We start from the raw sequence: 20,969 nt of genomic DNA, 5'->3' as shown, positions 1-20,969 counted from the left end.
TCTCACTCCCATTTCTACCTAACTATAAACCTATATGCAACAAATACTACTACACAGCTAGTGGGTAATAGTATTGCATAGAAATTTACCTTATTTCCAGTTTCTGCTTATTTAATTGCTTACCAGAGGAATGCAAATATTTGATGAAGGGAGAGATTTTTTTTTCTCCAAAAATATGCAAATAAGTTAAAACTTTTGGTAACAATATGGGTATTTGACTATGAAGCCATAAAATGGACACAGTCGCTCCATCCTGCTCTATAATTTTTGGCATGGCTCAGTTCTAAAGCAACGATAACTCCAAGGCAAGTCTGTACCTGGATCTCATCGCACTTGATCAGCTTCTCCACCTCTCCTTGACTCAGAAGAATGAACTCTTCATGCTGTACCACTTCAGGAAAATGCTTCTGGCTAAAGACCTCAGCTGCTTGCATCAGGTCAACGCAATTGTGAGTTTCAGCAAAATCCCTAATACCCAGGCAATTAGAAGGGTCCAACTGACTTTCTAAGAACTCACAGCAGGCTTGTTTCACACCTAGGACAAACACAAGCAGTGAGCAGACTTTAGGATACTTGGCCAAGTGTGAGGTGGCTTTGCATCCTTGGCTCTTAATGTCTTCTCTACATGTTATCAGAGGAATCCTGGCTTCACACCTTAACACACAAATTAGAAAATTTATGGTCCAGGCATATAAATATTATCTCTATCTTAAGTACTAGGTCACCTTTCAAAGCCCTTTATACTTGCTTCTGCCTCATCTTTAAAATGAGGATAGCAAGTCTGAACTAATTTCGGGGATACTTGGACCATCAGAAGCTACAAACTCTTAGCTACTGGAACCAATCTAAAAACAGTAACTAATTTACTATGTTCTTATTTTCTACTCTATATAGACTGTTTTGTTAAGATTTACTTATTTTTTTTATTTTGTGTATAAATATTAGGTCTGCATATATATATAAATGCACCATAGCATGGAGATCATACTTGTTAGATTTCTTAGAGCTGGAGTTAAAGGCAATTGTGAGTCACGATGTAAGTGCTGAGAATTGGATCCAGGTTGTCTGCAAGACAAGTGCTCCTAATCACTGAGCCATCTCTCCAGTCCATAGAACAAACTTACTTTAAAACTCCACTGAAGGAAAACAATCCCGTAATTCTCTAACTGGGAAATTCAGAATAGAAGCTTGATATGTAGCTTATCAGAAATGTAGCACTGTTAGTCTAGCCTATCAGCAGCATAAGGCCCGGAGTTCAATCCGTGGCACCGGAAAAAGAAAAGCCCAATGCATGAACTCAGTTGTTTGGTTTGTCCCTGAAATCCCAGCACTCAGGAGGCTACAAATAATGATAAACTCAAACTTGGACTACACAATGAGATCTTCTCTAAAACAAAACAAAACAAAACTAACAAATAGTAAGAATGTTTCAGTTATGTACATGTACATAACTGGAGGCTAAAAGAGACAGATCGGCCAATATCTGCCTAGGTGTCTGCTCCTAGTTAGTATAGATGTCTACTGGCTAGTATCAGCAGACAACTGTAATCCTAGTACTCAAGAGGCTGAGGCAAGAAGACAGAATTAAGACCAACTGGGATACAGTTCAGGACCAGTCTTGTCTACACAGTAAAGACCAAAACAAAGAAAAAGTACACAAAAAACAGACTAGAAACTGGAAGGGGGACTATTTCTAATGAAGTGAAAACATATTTTCATTGTTATACATCCATTTAAATTTAATTTTTTTGAGATATAGCTTACCTATGTAGCCCATGTTGTTTCTTCTTCGCAAGTGCTAGGCAAATTTTGTTTTATTTTATTATTTTGTTTGTTTTGTTTTTCTGAGACAGGGTTTCTTTGTGCAGCTTTGGCTGTCCTGGAACTAGCTCTGTAGACCAGGCTGGCCTCCAATTTACAGAGATCTGCCTGCCTCTGCCTCCTGAGTGCTAGTATTAAAGGCCACTGCCTAGGATAATTTTTACTTTCAGTAGATATTTTAAGGCAGGCATGGTGGTGCATGCCTTCCAGCACTTGGGAGCCAGAAGCAGGTGTCTATCCTTGAGTTCAAGGCCAGCCTGGGCAGCAAGTTCCCAGGCAGCCATAGTTACACAGTGAGACCCTGTCTCAAAAATCAAAACAAAAAAAACAAAGTAGGGAACTGGAGAGATGGATCAATAATTAAAAGCACTGTTAAGTCTTTAAGATCTAGGTTCAGTTCCCAGCACCTAGAACGCAGGCCAAAACTGCCTAGAACTCCAGTTCCAGGGGATCTGACACCCTCTTCTGACCTCTGTGGCCAACAGAGGTCATACATTTGACAGTAACACTTATACACATAAAACAATAAATGATAAAAAATAATCCTAATTAAATTTTAAAAATATTTTACATGACACAAAGACTTTAAGATAGGAAATGGTTTATAACAAAAAGTCCTCTTCACCTTTCCATGCATATAGCTGTCTAATCACAAGGTGAATAAACAGTATCTCTATAGGTAAAGAATACTATGAATACTGTGTATATATATATTAAGGAAATATATGTATTTTATATTCTTCTTCACTTGGTTTGGCTTAATCATCTTATGTGTATGGGTGCTTTGCCTGCATGTGTATCTGTGTACCATTTTCATGTCTGGTGCCCAGAAGAGGGCATCAGGTTCCCTGGAAATGGAGTTACAAATAGTTGTGACCCATCAAGTGGGTGCTGGGACACAAACATAGGTCCTACTGAAGAACAGTCCATGCTCTTAACCACTGAGCCATCTCTTGGTTTGGTTTTGAGACATTGTCCTATTCTGTAGACTACACTGACTTAAAACTCCCAATCCTCCTGTCTTAGCTTCATAAGTGCTGGGATTATTGGTGTTAGCCACCACATCTGGCTCTTCCATATTTTAAAAAAACAGACAAAGTTTAAATGTTTTCTTTTACAAGAGCCAAATACTCTTATTTAAAGAATTTTTTGCATTGCTCTTAAACACATGTGATCTTTTATGCACAAAGATTCACATGCTTCTAGACTGGACTCTAAAAGCCTCTTAATTTTACATCAGTGAAAACACTTCTCAGGCTAATGTGTCACAAACAAAGACACCTTTTATTGCCTGTACCTTTCAGTTGAAGTAGACAGGCTGCAGGGAGCAGTTCTTGAACATTCTCCACCGTCACATGTACTGTTTCTGTGTATACGAAGTCCAACAGGATTTCCATGGTAGAAGCAGTTAAACCTTGAATGTCAACATATGGCTTCCCCTTCTCTGAAAGCTGAAAATTCATGAGGTAGGAAAGAATGGAACTTGTAATTTCACAAGACAGAACCCAAGTCTAAGAGCTTAAAGGAATGCTGGCACCAATTAAATATATATCTTTAAATATACAATCTGGGGCTGGAGAGATGACTCAGTAGTTAAAGAGTACCACATGGCAACTCACAACCATGCATAACACCACCAGTTCTAGGGGGTCAATGCCATTTTCTGACCTCCACCAAGCACACACATGACACTCAGTCATACATGCAGGCAAAACACTCATAAATATAAAATAATTTTATAAAAATTTAAAAATTATATATTTTGTTTTTTTGAGACAGGGTTTCTCTGTGTTGCCTTGGCTGTCCTGGACTCACTTTGTAGACCAGGCTAGTCTCAAACTCACAGAGATCCACCTGCCTCTGCCTCCCTGAATGCTGGGATTAAAGGGGTGCACCAGGGCCTGGCTTTATTTGATTTGTATAGCAAGTATGACATGTATTTGTAAATCTTCAAATACAAATCTGCACAGTACGCTGTATCCCAGGAGTGAACAGTGGCATATCCAATGTTCTAGAGAATAATTAGGCTGATTCCATATTAAAACCAACACAGATGTTTTAGAGAACAGAATACAAAAGTTTCATGAACATACAACTAGCGTCTTTTATGATACAACTTTATCTCTTTCCGCTCCTCTCCTACACACCACCCATACACTATGTAGTGGGAGCTCACTTGGTTTTCAGTTTGTACCTCAAGCTGTCCCTGAACTTATAGCCACTCACTTGCCCCAGACTGCTAAGGGCTGGGATTGCAGGTATTTGACCCCAAGTATGGCTAAAATAGAAAGAGTCAATGAAATTTCATGTAATAGGATTCTAGAATGTATAGTTACAGCCTTCTCCAAGATTACCATGTTCCTCTCATCTGTCCCAGACTACCTCCGGATGGAAAAGACCCTGCAGATGATTTTAAGAGGCTCCTCTTTTAACACTGTCTGAGCTCAGGTGGGTCAGGAGGACTGCAGTGAGAACTGCTCTCAGCGATGCTGTGACATCCTTTATAAAAACAAGACCAAATCAAATGCAAAAGCAAAACCTCAGAGCCTCAGGACAGAGACAGACAGATCCCATGACTCACATACCAACCAAACAGCTAACTTAGGGTTCAGAGAGAGAGAGAGAGAGAGAGAGAGAAACCCTGTCTCAAAAAGTAAGGTGGAGAAGTGGAAGACATCAGTGTCAACCTCTGGGTGAGCACACTCATACCCGCCTGTGTTCCCACACACAAACTCCTATTTACAACACTCTTACGTACTTCCATTATTAACTAAATAGCTTTACCATAGTTGATTTCTCTATCAGTCCAGAGAGGAACAAAAAAGCATTCTTTTAAAAAATCAAACCCTAGTTGGTAGCACACACCTTAATTCCAGCACTCTAGAGGCAGAGGCAGGTGGATCTCTGTGAGTCTACAGAGAGCCAGCAGAGTCTACAAAGGGAGTTCTGGGATGGCCAGCACTACACAGAGAAACCCATTAAAATGAATGAATGAATGAATGAATGAATGAATGAATGAATGAATGAATGAATGAGTGAATGAATGAATGAAAGAAATATTGCCAGGCACCCAGCATGGTGACGCATACCTGTAATCCCAGCACCCTGGCAGGCAGAAGCAGGCGGATCTCTGTGAGTTTGAGGCCAGCCTGGTCTACAAAGTGAGTCCAGGATAGCCAAGGCTACACAGAAAAACCCTGTCTTGAAAAATCAAACCAACCAACCAACTGACCAAAACAAACAAACAAACAAACAGAAACAGAACAAAAAAGAAGAATCATGTAAGAGAAGAAATGAGTTCTTTTTCCAAAACTCCAGAAAGTTCTCAATGTTGAAAAACCAGCGCAGGCAGACTTTCTCGAAGAAGAGAAAGGACATATAATATATAATAAGCAGCTGGCAGCCTTAGCTCATTTCTTGCTCAGCACTTTTGGTTAACACTCCTTACCCAGCTAAACACCAATGCTTTGGGGGCAGACATCATGGAGACCAGTACAGGATAAAGATCTGTGCTGTTTTATTACTCAAGACGGTTTTTAAATTAGCCTGGATTAGCCAGAATGACCCCTACCAGCCTTATGACTGAGCACAGGAATTGAGAATTAGATTTTATAGTCACAATCTGTGGAGGCAGAGCCTGCCTCTATGCACGTTCTCAAGCTATGGGACCTTGGACAAGGCAATTATTGAGACCCTTCATTTGTAAAATGTACCACTAGGGTAAATGACAAACACAGCACTTTAACTGGGCCTATAAATATAGTTGTTATTATTATGAAACTTCCCCTCTCATCTGGTTCTAAAAACTACTTCTTCATTATAGTAATGTATACTTTTATTTTTTTAATTTTTATTTTATGTGCATTGGTGTTTTGTTTGCATGTGTGTCTATGTTAGTGTGTCGGATCCCCTAGAACTGGAGTTACAGTTGATGGGTACTGACTGAGGAAAATACTGGTGGTTAGAGACACCTTTTAAAGAGTCTTATCACAGAGCACCAGGCGTGGAGGCACCACCAATAATCTCTGTACTGAGGCAGAAAGATGGGAGTATTTCAGGCCAACTTGGGCTTAAGATTCTGTCTCAAAACCAGAGGCACACCCCAAACCAAAGGGTTAGAGAGACTTAAAAGCACTGGGGCACCCACATCAGGTGGCTTGTAACCACTGTAACTCCAGCTCCCGATCTGATGCCCTCTGGACTCCAAACGCAACTGTGTGAACATGATATACATAAAATTCATGCAGGCACACACACATACACACATACACCATAACTTTTTTAAATCTTAAAAACAGAAAACTAAAACGTCAGCATAATGAAACAATTCAGATATATGTCTAAGTTTAAATACATAATTGTTCACATAACTTAAAATATTTATAAAGACTTGTTTACCTATTTTTACTTTTACTTTTTAGAAACCTTTAAGGCAGGAAGTGGTTGCAGACACCTTTAATCTCAGCACTTGGGAGGCAGAAGCAGGTGAGCTCTGGGATCAAAGCTGGCCTGCTCTACAGAGTGAGTTCTAGGACAGCCAGGACTACACAGAGAAGCCCTGTCTGAGAAAAGGAAAAAGACAGACAGACAGACACACAGATGCACGCATGCACACACATCACAGTTGGTTCTCTCCTTGTACCATGTAGGTCCCAAGGACTGGGATCAGGTTCATCAGGTTTGGTGGAAAGTATTTTTACTTGCTGAATCATCTTGCTGGCTCTACTTTTTTTTAATTAATTAATTTTGTTTTTGGAAAAAAATGTCTCCTATAGACCAGAATGGCCTAAAACTGTATGTAGGCAGGGATGGTCATGAACTTTCGGCTTTATGTATGGTGGGCAAGCATTCGACCAACTGAATTCTATCTTGCCTTGTTTTTGTTTTTATGAGACAGGGTCTCACTATGAGGGCACCCTTGAACTCCTGATCCGCTTGTTTCCACCTCCCAGAAGCTGGCATTACTGGCATGGGCAATCATGCCAAGCTAAAATAATACTGCATAGCCATTAAGCAAATCCCCTTTTTCCTCTCATTGAAAATCACCCTGAAATCTCCATCAGTGAAATAAATTTTCATCTTCTACAATTATTGGTAATTTAAAGGAGAAAGCCAGCATGTCTTCTTCAGAGCTTACCTATTTAATTAACACATTACACAAATTCACTGGCTTACCAAACTTTTGTTTTCATTCCTGAGTGTTTAGATGGGTGTTATTCTGTAGCCCAGATGAGCCTCAAATTTATGGTGATCCTCCAGCTATTGGCATCCTAAGTGTGAGCCACTATATCTGGTTTCAAGTCTATAGTTTATTTATTGAGAGTTTGTTTGGAAGTCCTAACAGGGAAGAGTTCCTATACTCTTGACCAAAGAGAAACAGGAGAAACCAAAGGAGAAACATAGTCTCCTTTGACTAAGCAGCCCCTTCAGAAAACACACAAGAACAGTGAAGAAAGAAAGGGACACTCACCTAGCTGGCCAGACAGATCAGATTAACAATCGTGACCAATGGACTGAGAAATGTCACAGCCGGGTCACCAACACATGATCCTTTGCTCCTTGAAATAAGAGTCCTACCATTTCACTTATGTAGCAATGACTTGCACTGACCTCACTCGTGAACATGGCACAGAAATAATCACTGCAGGCAGCCAGCACAATCCGATGGGCAGGGAAGTCTTTCTGCTCTACCCTCAGTGTCACATCGCAGAGAGTGTTGCTCTTCCGGAGGGAGTTCATTGAGTTGAGGATGGACTTGGCGTGAGTATTTGTCATTATGTCCTTGGGGGCCATAATGCCGCCCATCAAACACTGTGGAGAAAGAGAAAAGGAGCCTTTCAACAGTGCGGCTTACAAGGGGAAAAGATCATAAAGGGCTTCCTTAAACGAAAATGTCCACAAGCACAGAGCACTCCTCAGCACCACCACCACAATCCAGTAAAAGTTACTCCAGTGAAAGTTACTTCTTCCTCCAAATTCCACAAGTTGTACATCTTTGGATTCAAACAAGCAAGAGTCAAAATATCCAAAAAATAAAGTACTGATTTTGAACACATACTATTTCAGTCAGAGTTACTGTTGGTGTGATAAAACATAAAGACCAAAAAGAAACTTGGGGAGGAAAGGGTTTATTTACATTATCTTGTGTTACAGTCCACTGAGGAGGCAGGAGCTGATGCAGAGGCCACGGAGGGCTGGCTTACTGGCTTGCTCCTCAGGGTTTACTCAATTTCATTTACTTTTGTTGCTGTTTGCCTGCTTTTTGTTTTTGTTTTTGAGACAGGGTTTCTCTTTGTAGGCCTCGCTGTCCTAGAACTCAATCTGTAGACCATACTGCCCTTGAACTCCCAGAGATCCACTGGGCTCTGCCTCCCAAGTACCAGGATTAAGGGTGTGCCCTACCACTCAGCTAGCTCAGCCTACTTTCTTACAGAACACAGGCCCACCAGGCCAGGGGTGGCACAGTGAGCTGAGCTCTTCCCCATCAGTCACTAACTTAAAATATGGCCTACCAGCTTGACAGCTTGCAGCCCTGTAGGCATTTTCTCAATTAAGGTTCCTTCCTCTTAGACAGCTTGTGCCATGCTGACACAAAACTAGCCAGCACAAATACAGTACAACAATTTTAGTTTTAGATATGGCAAGTAATCCAAAACTGTTTTGATGTACATGGGATATGCATGGAGTGTATGTAAATACTGTGCATGTCACTCTACGTGACTTCAGAGCCAGGTGTGGTGGTGTACCCCCTGCAATCCAAGCACTCAGGAGATAGAGGTAGATTGCTGCAAGCTGGAGGCCACCCTGGGCTACATAACGAGTTCCAAGTCAACCGGGCCCCAGAAGGAGACTCTACCTCAAAAAGCAAACCAAAACATACCAAAGACCAGCAAACTCAGGGTTTACTATCTATAGATTCCTGGAACCAATTCCCTATGGTTATCAGAGAATGACCAGAATTGCAAAATCCACTTGTATGCATCAGTTGAATAATTATGTATTTGAAAGGCAATGTGAGGAATACTTTCCTGAATGGACAGACTTCAGTCATACTAGTTTCCTTCTTGGAACACTCTGGGGAATTCAGTGGAGGTGTTTATGAATACAGTCTTTTATTTGGGATGCAAAACTTTCTGAAATGAACCAAGAAAAGAAAGTATTCTTCCCAAATCCACAATCCTAATTTCTGAAGGGTAAAATGCCATTCTCAATTCTCATCTTTTATTTAGTGGCTACATCAAAAGTACTCTCAATACTCCCTCCAACAACTCTGTAACATCTATTTTTACACAAAAGGAAAAGATTCACTAAAGTAAGTGATTTTTGTTTTAAAAGCTTTCCTTAGATCAACACAGCTTCAATTGTGAGAGGCAAGAAACTCTGGGGACTTGTTGAATTCCGAGTAAGTATCTTAAGATTATGAAAATGTCCTGGTGTCTTACTCAGCCTGTGACTGGACTTTAAGATTTGTATCAAAGCTGACAGTAACCTCAGGGCAGCAACCTTCCTCCCAGCACAAAGCTTGAGTACAGTCACCTTTCAGACACCACACATTCTAGAACTTCTGCTAATATCTGAATAGAGGATTTCTATTCTGAATAGGGGAGGAGCATCAAATTCTAGAAGGCTAACATAAAGGGGGGAGGGGATAAAAGGGCATTCTCCCCTGCTAACACCAAGCTTAGCACCATCAAGTATTATTAGAACGACCTAGGTAGGCAAGGAGGTAGGTAAGATGGAAAACTGCGTCTGTATCTTGGTAGTTTCGTGTTTAGGTAGGGTCTTAACAAGTGCAGGAAGCAGGGAAAGCAACCAATCCGCACTTAGTCTCCCCATGCTCAGAATCAGTGAAGATGCATTTGGAATGTTTCATTGTATCAGAAACCAAGGCACCAGGGTACTTTACCAATTGTCAACATGAGCATTAAAGAAGAGTCTGCATCCTCAATGTGTTGCGGTTTCGACAATCCCCACCCTAAACCCTGTTTTTTTTGTTTTTTGTTTTGTTTTTTTTTTTTCAAGATTACTGGCGGGGGTAATGCCCTACAAAGGGGCATAAGGTCCACTATAATTTGGGTAGGAAAGGGGGTCATCTTACCTCCATGCATGAATGTACCATGCACCTCATTAATACTCTTAAGTAACTTCTTTAAAACCTAAAACACAGACCCCCAACGTGCTACTCCCACCTACCATCGGAGAAAGCCCACTCCAATCTTCGTAGTGCTGTAGCTTTGCTCTGCTAGATGAACTTAACTGTTTCTCAGCTGAATTCTTTCCTTCGAGGTGAAACCTCCTCCCGGGGATGCCTGCTGCGCCCCACCTCGTCTCCGCCCGACCCGGAGGTGCACCAGGGCTGGGGGAAGGCCGCGCCCCAGGCTGAGGGCAGGATGAAAAGGCCGGCTGCCACGGCCGCGCCCACTCACCTGGGCTCCGGGGCTGCCCGAGCGGAGGGGCTGGGCGCGGGGCTCGCAGGCGGCTGAGCAGCCGGAGCGCCGCCGCCGCCCGGACCAGCCGCTGCGGAGCAGTTTCCGTGGTACTCCAGGCTCCAAGCTCGGCGACCGCGCGACGTGATGGCGTCATGCCGCGGGAGGGGCGGGCCTCTCCCGGGTTACGTCACGTTAGAGGCTGAGCCGAGAGGCCCCTCTGTACCTGAGGGCTCAGAAAATGCAAAGAGAAAATTGGGCGGTGGGTGGAGTGGAGTGGGCGGGAGGCGGGGAGGTTCGGACGCGGGTCGCCCCTGCGCTGTACAGGCAGTGGGCTGCGTTCTCCTCACACTCAGGAGACTCACGGGACTTCAGAGTTCTCCAGGTCGGTTGTGAGCAGTCAGGCTTCCCTTTGCGGTGAGAAGGACCTTCCTCCCCACCCCAAATAACCACAGACCTCTGGGTCCTAAAAGGGCCAGTCACCGGGAGGAGATTACTTCCTTCACTCCAAGCCAAGGGGAAGAAGCTTGTGGATTGACTAAGCTACCAGAAAGTGGACACATTGAGGGGAATTGCAAAAGACCTTCTCAAAGACGCCCTAGTCGTCTCCACCACCGTGTCGATCATTGGTGCTGAGGCTGAGAGGAATTTTGCTTCTCGTTGATCCTGAGTTTGCCTTGCGGCTGAGAAAGGAAAGGTTTTTCTTGGTTTAGTTTATATGAATGACCAACTGGATTATCCAGTTTTCCTTTGTACAGCGTTTGGTTCTTAAGGATAATAAAGGGTAGTCAAGTGGGCAGCTTTTTAGTTTTACATAGTGTTTCCTTCATGTCATATCTTCTGATCCCAAGCTGTTCCAGAAGATTAAATATGGTGGATGGAGTATAGAACTGATAGAAAATCTGTTGAAGACACTCTGGATATATTTAAAGTAGATATATTTTTATTAATTTTTTTGTACCATAGTCATCAGACTTTTTTATGGCAGGAGTACCTCCCCCAATCTGGACCCCAAACTTCTATAGCAGACTAACTAACTTAAAATGGCTAGAACAGAAACCAATGCCCTCTTCTAGCCTCCTTGGGCACCAGGCAAATACATGGTGCACATACATACATGCAGGCAAGCCATTTATACATATAAAATTTAAAATTACAAAAACAGCTACTGGCTCTCCTGGCCTTCTCTGGCTGCTTTTCCCTTTACATGTGTTTCCCTTAGTAAAATCTTTGACTTTTTTTTTTTTTTAATCTAGCCAAATGCTTTCCTGATGAGCAGAAAAGCAAGTTATCAAGAATCTCTTTAAGAGCTGGATATTACACGTGTAATCCCACACCTGGGGGACTACAACAGAAGAGAGCAAATTCAAGGCTAGTCTGGCCTGCATTTCAGATCCTGTCCTGAAAACAGTAACAACGAAGCTGAAGATGTAGCTAGCCTGTGAGAGGCCCAAGATGAGCGGAGGTCATAGGGTGGAGAGTTTCTTTGGGTCTTAACCACTGTAATCGTTTTAGTTACTCTGTCGGTAGTAAGAGAAAAGGGCCCTAATGAAAACTGCAAATAGCTCACATCTATTGCAATAAAATTAGAGGGTGAAGTTAAAAGAACTAAGAGTTATGTTGACAGAGTTTGGAGCACAGTGGGAAACGAGAAAGACGGCTTGTAGTTGGGCTGATGCAACAGGAAGGACAAGGCTCTGAGCCAGGGAAGGGAAAGCAACTATTCCTCTTGAGGCCCTGGAGGGCTAGACGTGAGACACTGTTGTCCTTTCGTATATTCTCATTTCTAATGTTGCTCACTGTAATAGACTAGAAACTAAGTGAAGATGGCTGCTAACAATAGCTTCTACATAGGAGACTACTCAGACTACCCCAAAGAGGAGGAGCTCTGTATGAGATAAACAAGAAAAAGTATAGCTATATCTTGATGGCTATGATAGAGCTAACTCTCTACTGTGGAAAAGCTATGAATTGGTTTGTAAATGTGGGAACAAAAAAAATATAGTCTAATTAGTAGCTAACAAGACACCTGGAAGGTTGGGTACTGTGATGGTTTGATATGGTGGATAGACATGGCTTTCATATATATTCATGTGTTTGAATGCTTGGCCATAGGGAATGGCACTATTAGGAGATGTGGCCTTGTTGGAGTTGGCATGACCTTGTTAAAGGAAGTGTGTCATTGTGGGGGCAGGCTTTGAGGTATATGCTCACACCCAGTGTGGCACACAGTCTCTTCTGCTGTTGCCTGCAGATCCAGATGTAGAACTCTCAATTCTTTCTCCAGCACCATGCCTGCCTGCATGCTCTATTTCCTGACATGACAGTAATGGGCTAAACCTCTGAAACTGTATGCCAGCTCCAATTAAATATTTTCCTTTATAAAAGTTGATGTGGTCGTGGTGTCTATTCACAGCAATAAAACCCTAAGACAGGTACCAACAGCTAACAGCACAAGTCAGAGATAGAGGCTTCAACTACACCTAAAAGAGTAGGGAGTGAATGGCATCATCTCTTTGGTTGTGTCAGGGGGACATGCATAAGAGTAGGGTGCCCTCTACTGGCTTGGGCCAGAAATTAGCTAAGATTTTTGTACGAATGTTTTGCTTGCATATATGCCTGCACACCAAGTATATGTGCATGTCTGGTGCCAGGGCATCAGATCCCTGGAAACTCGAGTTATGGATGTTTGTGAGGCACCATATGGGTGATGAGAATTGATCTTAGGTCCTTGACAAAAACTGGTACTCTTAAATTCTGGGCCATCTCTTCAGTCAGAATTAACTAATCCTGATTTTTTTTTTCAGTTTTTGTCCAATTTCTGCCATTGTCATAAGGAAAAAAAAAAAAAAAACCAAGACAGTGGAGTTGGGAAGCTTCTCTCTCTCTTAGAAACCCCTCCCATACTTAGGAGTTTCTCTTACTTTTCCTTAGTTTCTCATTTTCCCTCAATTTTTCACTTTTATGCAATAATTCTTAATAAAGCCTGCTTCTACGTTGCATATTTTCACATGACACTGCACCATTGATCTTCATTGGCATTAGACAACAAGCTTAGAGCACTGTCCCAGGTTGATCTCTGATGACTGTAAATGTCCAGCATATTATGTCACTGGGTCATGAAGTTAGTAGAAGGCCCCATCATTCTCAAAAACCTGCATCATTTCTGAAGTTTTGTGGGACATGAGTGTAGCTCAGTAGAGTGAGCACACATAGGGTCTTGGATTTAATCTCTAGCAGTGGCATAAATTGGTCATGGTGGCACATGCCTGTAATTCCAGCACTTGGGAGGCAGAAGTAGAAAGATGAGAAGTTCAAGGTCATCCTCAGTTACATGGTGAGTTCAAGACTAGCCGAGACTATATGAGACCCTGCCCTAAAAAATAAAATGGATAGTGTGTTAGTTTTTGTTTTTTTTCATTGCTTTGTCAAAATGCTTGACAAAAAACAATTTATGGGAGAGTGTGTTTTAGCTCCAGTTTTAGGGAACTCAGTCATGGCAAGGAAGACATGGAAGCAAGAGTGTGAGGCAGCTGGTCTTGTTGAATCAGTATCAGGAAGCAAAGAGAGATGAACGTGAGTTTCACCTGCTTTCTTCTTTCCCAGCCTATGCATGCTGCTTTTCATATTCAAGGGGGTCCTCTCACCTCAGTTAAACTTCTAGAAACACAGTCACAGACCAGACCGCCTAGGTTTGTCCCCTGCGTGATTTAAAATCCCATGAAAATGACAAGAAAGACTGTTGCAGGTGTTTAACTAAATAATTGTTAGTTTCTCCTTTTTTATTTACTGATAGGAAAGGGGTAGAATAAGATTCTTAGTATTTATTCTTGGCCTTTAAAATATTAATTCATGTTTTGTTTTGTCATCAGTTACTTGCATAGTATTGTTCATGTAACAAGTAAATAGGAGTTTAGGGAATAAGTGAATGAATAGGAAATCTATAGTTGGGGAAAAATGGTCATAGTTTTTTGCTACCAATTAGAAATTCTTACAAAAACAAAGGAAGATACGTGTGGTGGTTAGAATAGGGATGTCCCTCCCCTAGACTCAACTGTTTGAATGCTTGGCTCGTAGGGAGTGGCACTATTAGGAGGTGTGGCCTTGTTGGAAGAAATGTATCACTGCGGAGGCGAGCTTTGAGGTCATATATATGCTCAAACTTTACCTAGTGTGGAACCAGTTTCCTTCTGCTGCCTTCAGATCAGGACGTAGCTCAGCTCCCCCAGCACTATGTCTGCCTGCAAACTGCCATGCTTCCCACCATGATGATAATGCGCTAAACCTCTGAACTGTAAGCCAGCCCCAGTTAAGTGTTTTTCTTTATAAGAGTTGCCTTGGTTATGGTGTCTCTTCATAGCAATAGAAACCCTGACTAAGACAATACTATAATTAGAAAGGGAATTTTTAAGTGATCTGAGACTTTTTTTTTGAGACTGGTTCTCAGTCTTTAGGCATGTCTGGCTTGGAGCTCACTTTGTAGAAGAGACTGGCCTAGAACTCATAGAGCTCTGCTTGGTTTTCCCTTCTAAGTGTTGGGATTATAGATTTGTGTCACCATGCCCAGTAATGATCTCAGAGTTTAGATAACGTGTAAATCAGCTCTGGATTTGGAGCTCCAATTCTGGCTCTCATCTTCAGGAAAAAATGACCTTCTGCAGGCACCTGAGTTGGAAAGCACTAGTCTAGCACTAGAGAAAATGGTGGAGGCTCAGCAGGTGAGGGGGCTTCTCACCGAGACTGATGACTGAGTTCCAACCCTGAGACCCACATGAGAGAGAACTGACTCCTGCAAGTTATCCTCTCATCTCCACAAACTTGCTAGGATGCGTGTGTGTGTGTGTGTGTGTGTGTGTGCGCGCACACACGCACGCACACGCACACCCACACCCACACCCAGAGAGAGACAGACAGGTAAAAAGTAGGCCTTTGGCGGACAGTATGTAAGGGTACTTGCCTTTGGCGGACAGAGAGAAATGAGTGTTAGGTCTACAGTGACCCCCAAAATGGTAGTGCTGGTGACAATGCCCTGAACAAAAGGACTATGGCCCAGGAAACAAAAGGATTGTTATTAGGTAAACCAAAACTTAAGGTGAATTTCTGTTTAACAGACACCTCCCTTAATTTGCCAGGAATTTCCTTTAATCCTCCCTCAAAGGTCAATTACTTTGGGCAAGGGCATCTAGTTCTCAGACTATCAGCTCAAAGACCCTCACCCTGCTGTCATAAAAATCTTTTCCTGCACTTTGTTTTTCTTTCCACCCTCCTCCTCCAACCTGGAGAGATAGCCTTGGCAATTTGATTGCCAATAAACCCATGGAGTGGTCTAGTTCAGTGGTTTCAGTATACCCTCACTTAACCTTTGGTGCCAAAACCTAGAACACTGGGTCCCTTCCATTGTTCTATTGCCCCTCATCTCAGAACAAAACTGCAGATTTTAACTCTCCTGGATGTGGATCATTTACTTCTGCTGGCTCCTACCACCCACTATATTTGACTCCAAAATTTTGGAGTCAATCTCTTTGGCTGTTTCTTTCCTCCACCACTTGTCTCTCCTCATCTACTCCGTGTCACCTTGGAGCTGCCTGCTGTCTGTCTGTCAGCTTGCTGTAGCCTGTTGTCTGTCTCTCTTGGCTCCTAAAGCCTACTCAACAAAAGTTTCATCCATGTGTCAGGTAGCTCCTTATGCCCTACTGGGTACTCATATCAACAGACACCTTTCCTCTGTGAGTCAGGGCATCTCTCTGATGCACCACTTTCTCCTTAGGGATGTCCTTGAATTAAGATTCTGTCACCATAGCACTTAACTCCTTTCCCTCCCTGTGTCTCTCTTCCCACAATGACTCTACTTGCTCTGCTCCTGGAATTTTTTGTTTTGTTTTGTTTTTAGAGACAGGGTCTCACTATGTAGCCTGGCTGTCCTGGAACTAGCGCTGTAGACTAAATTGGCCTCAAACTCACTGAGATCTGCCTGCCTCTGCCTCCCTGTGTTAGGATTAAACTATGCACCACCATGCCCAGCTGAAGAATACTTTTTATTAGACTAAAGAAGCAACACCAGGTTTCCAAGATGGTTTGTTTTATTTTCCTTGAACTTAGGAGACAGCATCAGCATCCAAGATATTTTGGATAAGGATGGATTTTGTAAAGTTTGTTTAATGTAAAATGAAAGACCCCCGCCTCACCCTAAGTTAAACATAGCTAACGCCATTTTGTGGGACACCACTGTTTTGAGAAACTCTATAGGATAGGTGAGAAACTAGAAAATTACTGAGAAACCCAGCTGTGTCATGTCTGCGGTCAGGCTGCCCCAGTCGAGCTATAAAAACAGTTTGTGTTAATCACCCTCATGGGATATCTGTGAGATTGTTCCAGTTGAGATAAGAGTCCTAAAAAAAATAACAGGTGGTGGGCCAAGTTAAGGGGGTCATCATGACCGTTTCGACCACCCAGTTCCTGGAATCCTGGTGTCCCTGCCAAACTCTGACTCAAACTGTGGTCTCATGTAAATGTACCAATCAGCCCCCTGTAACCATGCTTCTCGCTTCTGTACCCGCGCTTCTGCTCTAAAACCCTATAAAAACCCAGCTTTCCACCCAGGGGGCGCGCAAGTCCTCCGAGTGACTCTGCTGCCCCGGGTACCCGTATATTAAAATAAAAGCCTCTTGCTGATTACATCCAAACTCCTGGCCTCGTTGTTCCTTGGGAGGGGGTCTCTCAGACAGAAGATACCCTCCGGGGGTCTTTCAAAAACAATATTCAAAAATCAGGTACTAGATGACAGCCCTCAATCCCTCAGAGATGGCATTTACAGTGTTTAGTGGAGGGAGAAGCAGGAAAAGATGGAATGGGCTTTTCATGATAGTCAGAAATGCCAGCTTCTGGCAACAGCCCCGAGGCCACCTTCAAAGAAGACAGGCCCCAACAGACTGCACCTGGAGCTTCCTTTCTGAGAAAAGAACTGCCTCACACATTGCCTGCTGCCAGGATCTTGCCCAAATTCTGGACACTGGAGGGACAACTGCCCCACTCTGTCTTGGTAAGTTTGGTCTGTTCCCCAGTTCCTCCTCTGTCAGAACACAGTCCAAGAATGAAGTCATGTGAGAACTCTGAGTGCTCGTAAGAAAATAAGACACGTGTCTTATGACCTCTGTTTCTTCAAAACAGAATTTTTCTTGAAATGTGTTCTGAAGAATGTGCTCCTCCTAGGTGTGTGAAACAGAAGTGGATTTACTTCAGCTGTTGTTATTCCTCTGCCCCCATGGAAAACATGTTTTTGCCATATGTAGCTTGTCCTTGTGATTGGACACAGCATAAATTCATGAGAATGTTACTCAGGTGACCTTTCTTAATCCTAAGTATAAATTGTCTGATGCCCTGAATAAAGTTGCCCATTTCAGGAGAATTTAGTCATCTCATTTATTGGCTCCAACCTCTCAGGTCCCCCTGGGGTGGTAAACACTCCTCCACAGGTAATGACCCAAGATGAGCCTAACAGTGAAGTTCAAGATGATATACCCCTTCCTGGGCTGCAAGGATCAGCTGATGAAACACATATTGTGTTATTGAAGTGACAGGACAACCAGAGCTAAGCAGTGACACCCTGTCTTAAAAAACAGCAGCCAAGCAGTCGTGGCACAGGCCTTTAATCCCAGCACTCCAGAGGCAGAGGCAGTGAGTTCAAAGCCAGCCTGGTCTACAGATTGAGTTCTAGGACAGCCAGAGCTGTCCTAAAAAAAACCCTGTCTTGAAATCTCAAAAGCCAACTGACCAACCAAACAAACAAAAAGGTTGATAGTAAAAAGTAGGTGTATAAGTAATTTTAGTTTCCTACAACATGCAATGTATATAATTTAAATTCAAATCTTGTTTAAAAAATTAAAAAATAGGCATGAAATATTTAAAAGGGTATAAAATATGAACCTGCAAATATTTTAGACAAGGATGGATTTTCTATGGTAAAATATTTTGTCCTAAGAAAAAAAAATATGACAGATGAGGACAGAAGAACCATAAAAGTAAAGCTGTAGAAGATCTAAGAAAGTTATACAAGGTTTATGGGATTTCAGGATGATATATGCTTGATGATTAATATTTATAAATTCCTAAGGTTATAATAATTCATGGTAACAAATAGTGACTTAAGTATATGTCTAATTAAAAAGTATGACTAATAATTTATGTCTTTGCTAACTTTGTTAAGCTTTAACCATTTGGAGAAACTAAGCATTAACAAACAGTTTCCCCTTGGACTGTGCTTTAAAGTTTATTTTGATATTAAAGAGCTTCAATTTAAAAGCTGTGGTTTTTAAGGCTCAAAATCTTAACAGAGATAAAATTATAAAATCATAATCTTATGAGTTTATTGTAAACGTTTAAAAAATGATAATTAGGGCATAAAAGTTAATGATCATTCACCTTGTAAATGACCTAATGTTTTCAATTGTATTGTAGTCATTATAGGGCCCAAGCAGCTGTGCTGCCATGACAGGCTTCATAAAATACTGTAGGACTGGGCTTCTGTTTCTTGGTAATGTTCCCACTGTTGCTTTGATCCTTTTTCTATTTCTCAGGACATAAAACTATAGTCCATGGAAATATAATAGCTGAATACCCTCCCTGAAAATCAGAAACAATAATTTAGTAGCCACCTTGAAAAGTGCCTAAGCATTTGACTAATCAAATTAAAGGTTAGTTAGAAACGTCTGTTAGCTAGTCAAAATGATAATATTACCTGGCACTTTCTGTTAGCGCTCTTTGTTACCTAGGCACACCTTGTTACTTGGACACTCCATGAAGTTCCCCTATTTCCTATGTCAGCACCAACCAACCAGTTTATGATAAGCTTCTGCTAAATGGGAACCAATCATGTAACCACCAAGTGGCAAGTCCTGGTCCTTGCTCAAACCATAATAAAAACCCAGCTTTGCAGCTACTCGGGCTCCCTCCCTAATCCACTGCGTTGGACCATGAGGAGTCCAAGCTTAAACCCAAAATGAAGGCTCCTTGTTTTTACACACATGGTCAGTCTCCTGGTGGTCTTTGTGATCTGGGTATAACATGTTAAGCGCAAATGTTAACTTACTTACAAACACACAATTAGATGGAGAGACCTGTTAAAAGGTATCATTATGTACCTTTAAACAGTCTTCTGCATATGTTGGCAAAGTTAAATCTAAATCAAGTAACTGAAAACAAGTTTAAAGTAAACTTAAATTTTGTTTAATATTAAATAATGCTCAAGATCAGGTGTATTTAAAAACTGGTTATGGAAAATTAAATGCTTGAGCAAGATGGTTTCAATATACAATATGCTTACATGGCAGGACATCCTTGGTCCCAAGTAGAACCTTTTCCCTTGGATGGGACCCCATCAGAGTAAATTGCATGCTAGCCTCATTACAGGAAAGGATAAAGGGGAAATAAAACATGCCAGAAATCTGCTACCCTTGTCTCCAGCCATGTAGGCCATATCAGAAAAATCTCATCTATAGGGAAGGTGAATTACTCATCTCTCAAATGATCAGGATGGACTCTCTAGCACAGTAGAAGATCTTAAGAGTCTGCACCCACATCCTAAATGTTTCAAACCACAGAGAGCCATGTAATAATTACTCTGCACTCGATGTCTCCCTAATTGCCAAGAGGATGCTGTAAAAAGGGGAACCTTGTACCATCTGACTGGTATGCGACTTGCATACTAATTGAATTAGCTATGCCCTCTACCCTAGATTTTAATTCTCCTCCTCTTGGCAAAAGCTGAATCTGGGCCAGAGAGGTGATTACCAATTCTATAAAAAGTTCCCAAGACAGTTTTAAATAATATGAGACAGAGGCTCTGTCACAGAACCAATCAACACAGTAGGCTAAACTATGGACAGTCATTTAAACACTGAGTTACAGGCGTGCATTTACTACAGCTGGGTATAGAAAACAACCAGCAAGGAGGAAGAAACCTGGTCTGTGAACCCAGGCCAGCCTCTCTGAGTCACCTTACAGAGAAGATGGGGACCAGCTCTCCAGCCCTGCAATCATCACAACCCTGAAGCCTGTGTACCTTTTTGTGTAGAAAGGTTAGAAATTCAACAGGGAATACTTTGAGACAGATATCATGAAGCCCTTTTCTTTCTTTGGACTCATAGTAAAATTACCCAAAATGTTTCCTATGGGGCTAACTTCAACAGCTCTCCAGGACTAAAATTTGACCCAAAATTTTACTAAATCTACTGTGTCTAATAATAGGTTTGTAAGGAATTATCTGATTTCCTGACTATGCATACAAGTAACAGTTGGCCTTCATAACTGACCTGTTTCATAGCTGGTTTTATTGGTATCCATGACTGAACACTTTACTCACGGGCTCCAATAGTCATCTTGTCCTTCTAGGTCTAATGATCAGGGCCTGCTTAACTAACTGTTAATCAGAACCTTCTCCTTCAAGAAAAAAATCAAGAATTTGAAAGTAAAAGAAAGGGAAGAATGAAGTGACTAAGGTAACACCATCTTGTGCTGGCTCCATTATGTGTCTGCTTAGCCACTTCTCAAGCCCTCTACACTCCAACAGCCTCGGCTGCCATGGCAGCACATTTGGGATTGTTCGTGGCCCTAACCTTGATCCAGATGTATGAACCAAAATAATGTTTGTACAGTTTGAATTTAAAATAACTGACAAAGGTGTAAGCATGACACTAAAAATTATAATAAAATTTATCAGAAGGGCAA

The 20,969-nt window shown here is 41.9% G+C and overlaps 1 protein-coding gene across 2 annotated transcripts in view; it reads right to left on the bottom strand.

The window, feature by feature from the left end:
* Klhl12 (kelch like family member 12) overlaps positions 1 to 10,365 on the bottom strand; it is a 31,191-nt gene extending 20,826 nt beyond the window's left edge. Inside the window, exons 1-4 of one of the 2 annotated variants that reach the window (XM_055598160.1) lie at positions 10,248 to 10,365; positions 7,432 to 7,632; positions 3,119 to 3,272; positions 318 to 535 (exon numbers count right to left, since the gene is read on the bottom strand). In XM_055598160.1, the coding sequence (XP_055454135.1) occupies positions 318 to 535; positions 3,119 to 3,272; positions 7,432 to 7,626 (567 nt within the window). In that variant the 5' untranslated portion in view covers positions 7,627 to 7,632; positions 10,248 to 10,365. The other variant, XM_055598159.1, reaches the window with a different exon arrangement.
* Positions 10,366 to 20,969: the final 10,604 nt, after the last annotated feature.

The sequence above is a fragment of the Psammomys obesus genome, unplaced genomic scaffold, assembly GCF_907164565.1.
Source record: "Psammomys obesus unplaced genomic scaffold, mPsaObe1.curated_primary_1811, whole genome shotgun sequence".
In the NCBI taxonomy this organism is placed as follows: domain Eukaryota; kingdom Metazoa; phylum Chordata; class Mammalia; order Rodentia; family Muridae; genus Psammomys; species Psammomys obesus.
This window is presented reverse-complemented; position numbering and strand designations above follow the sequence as displayed.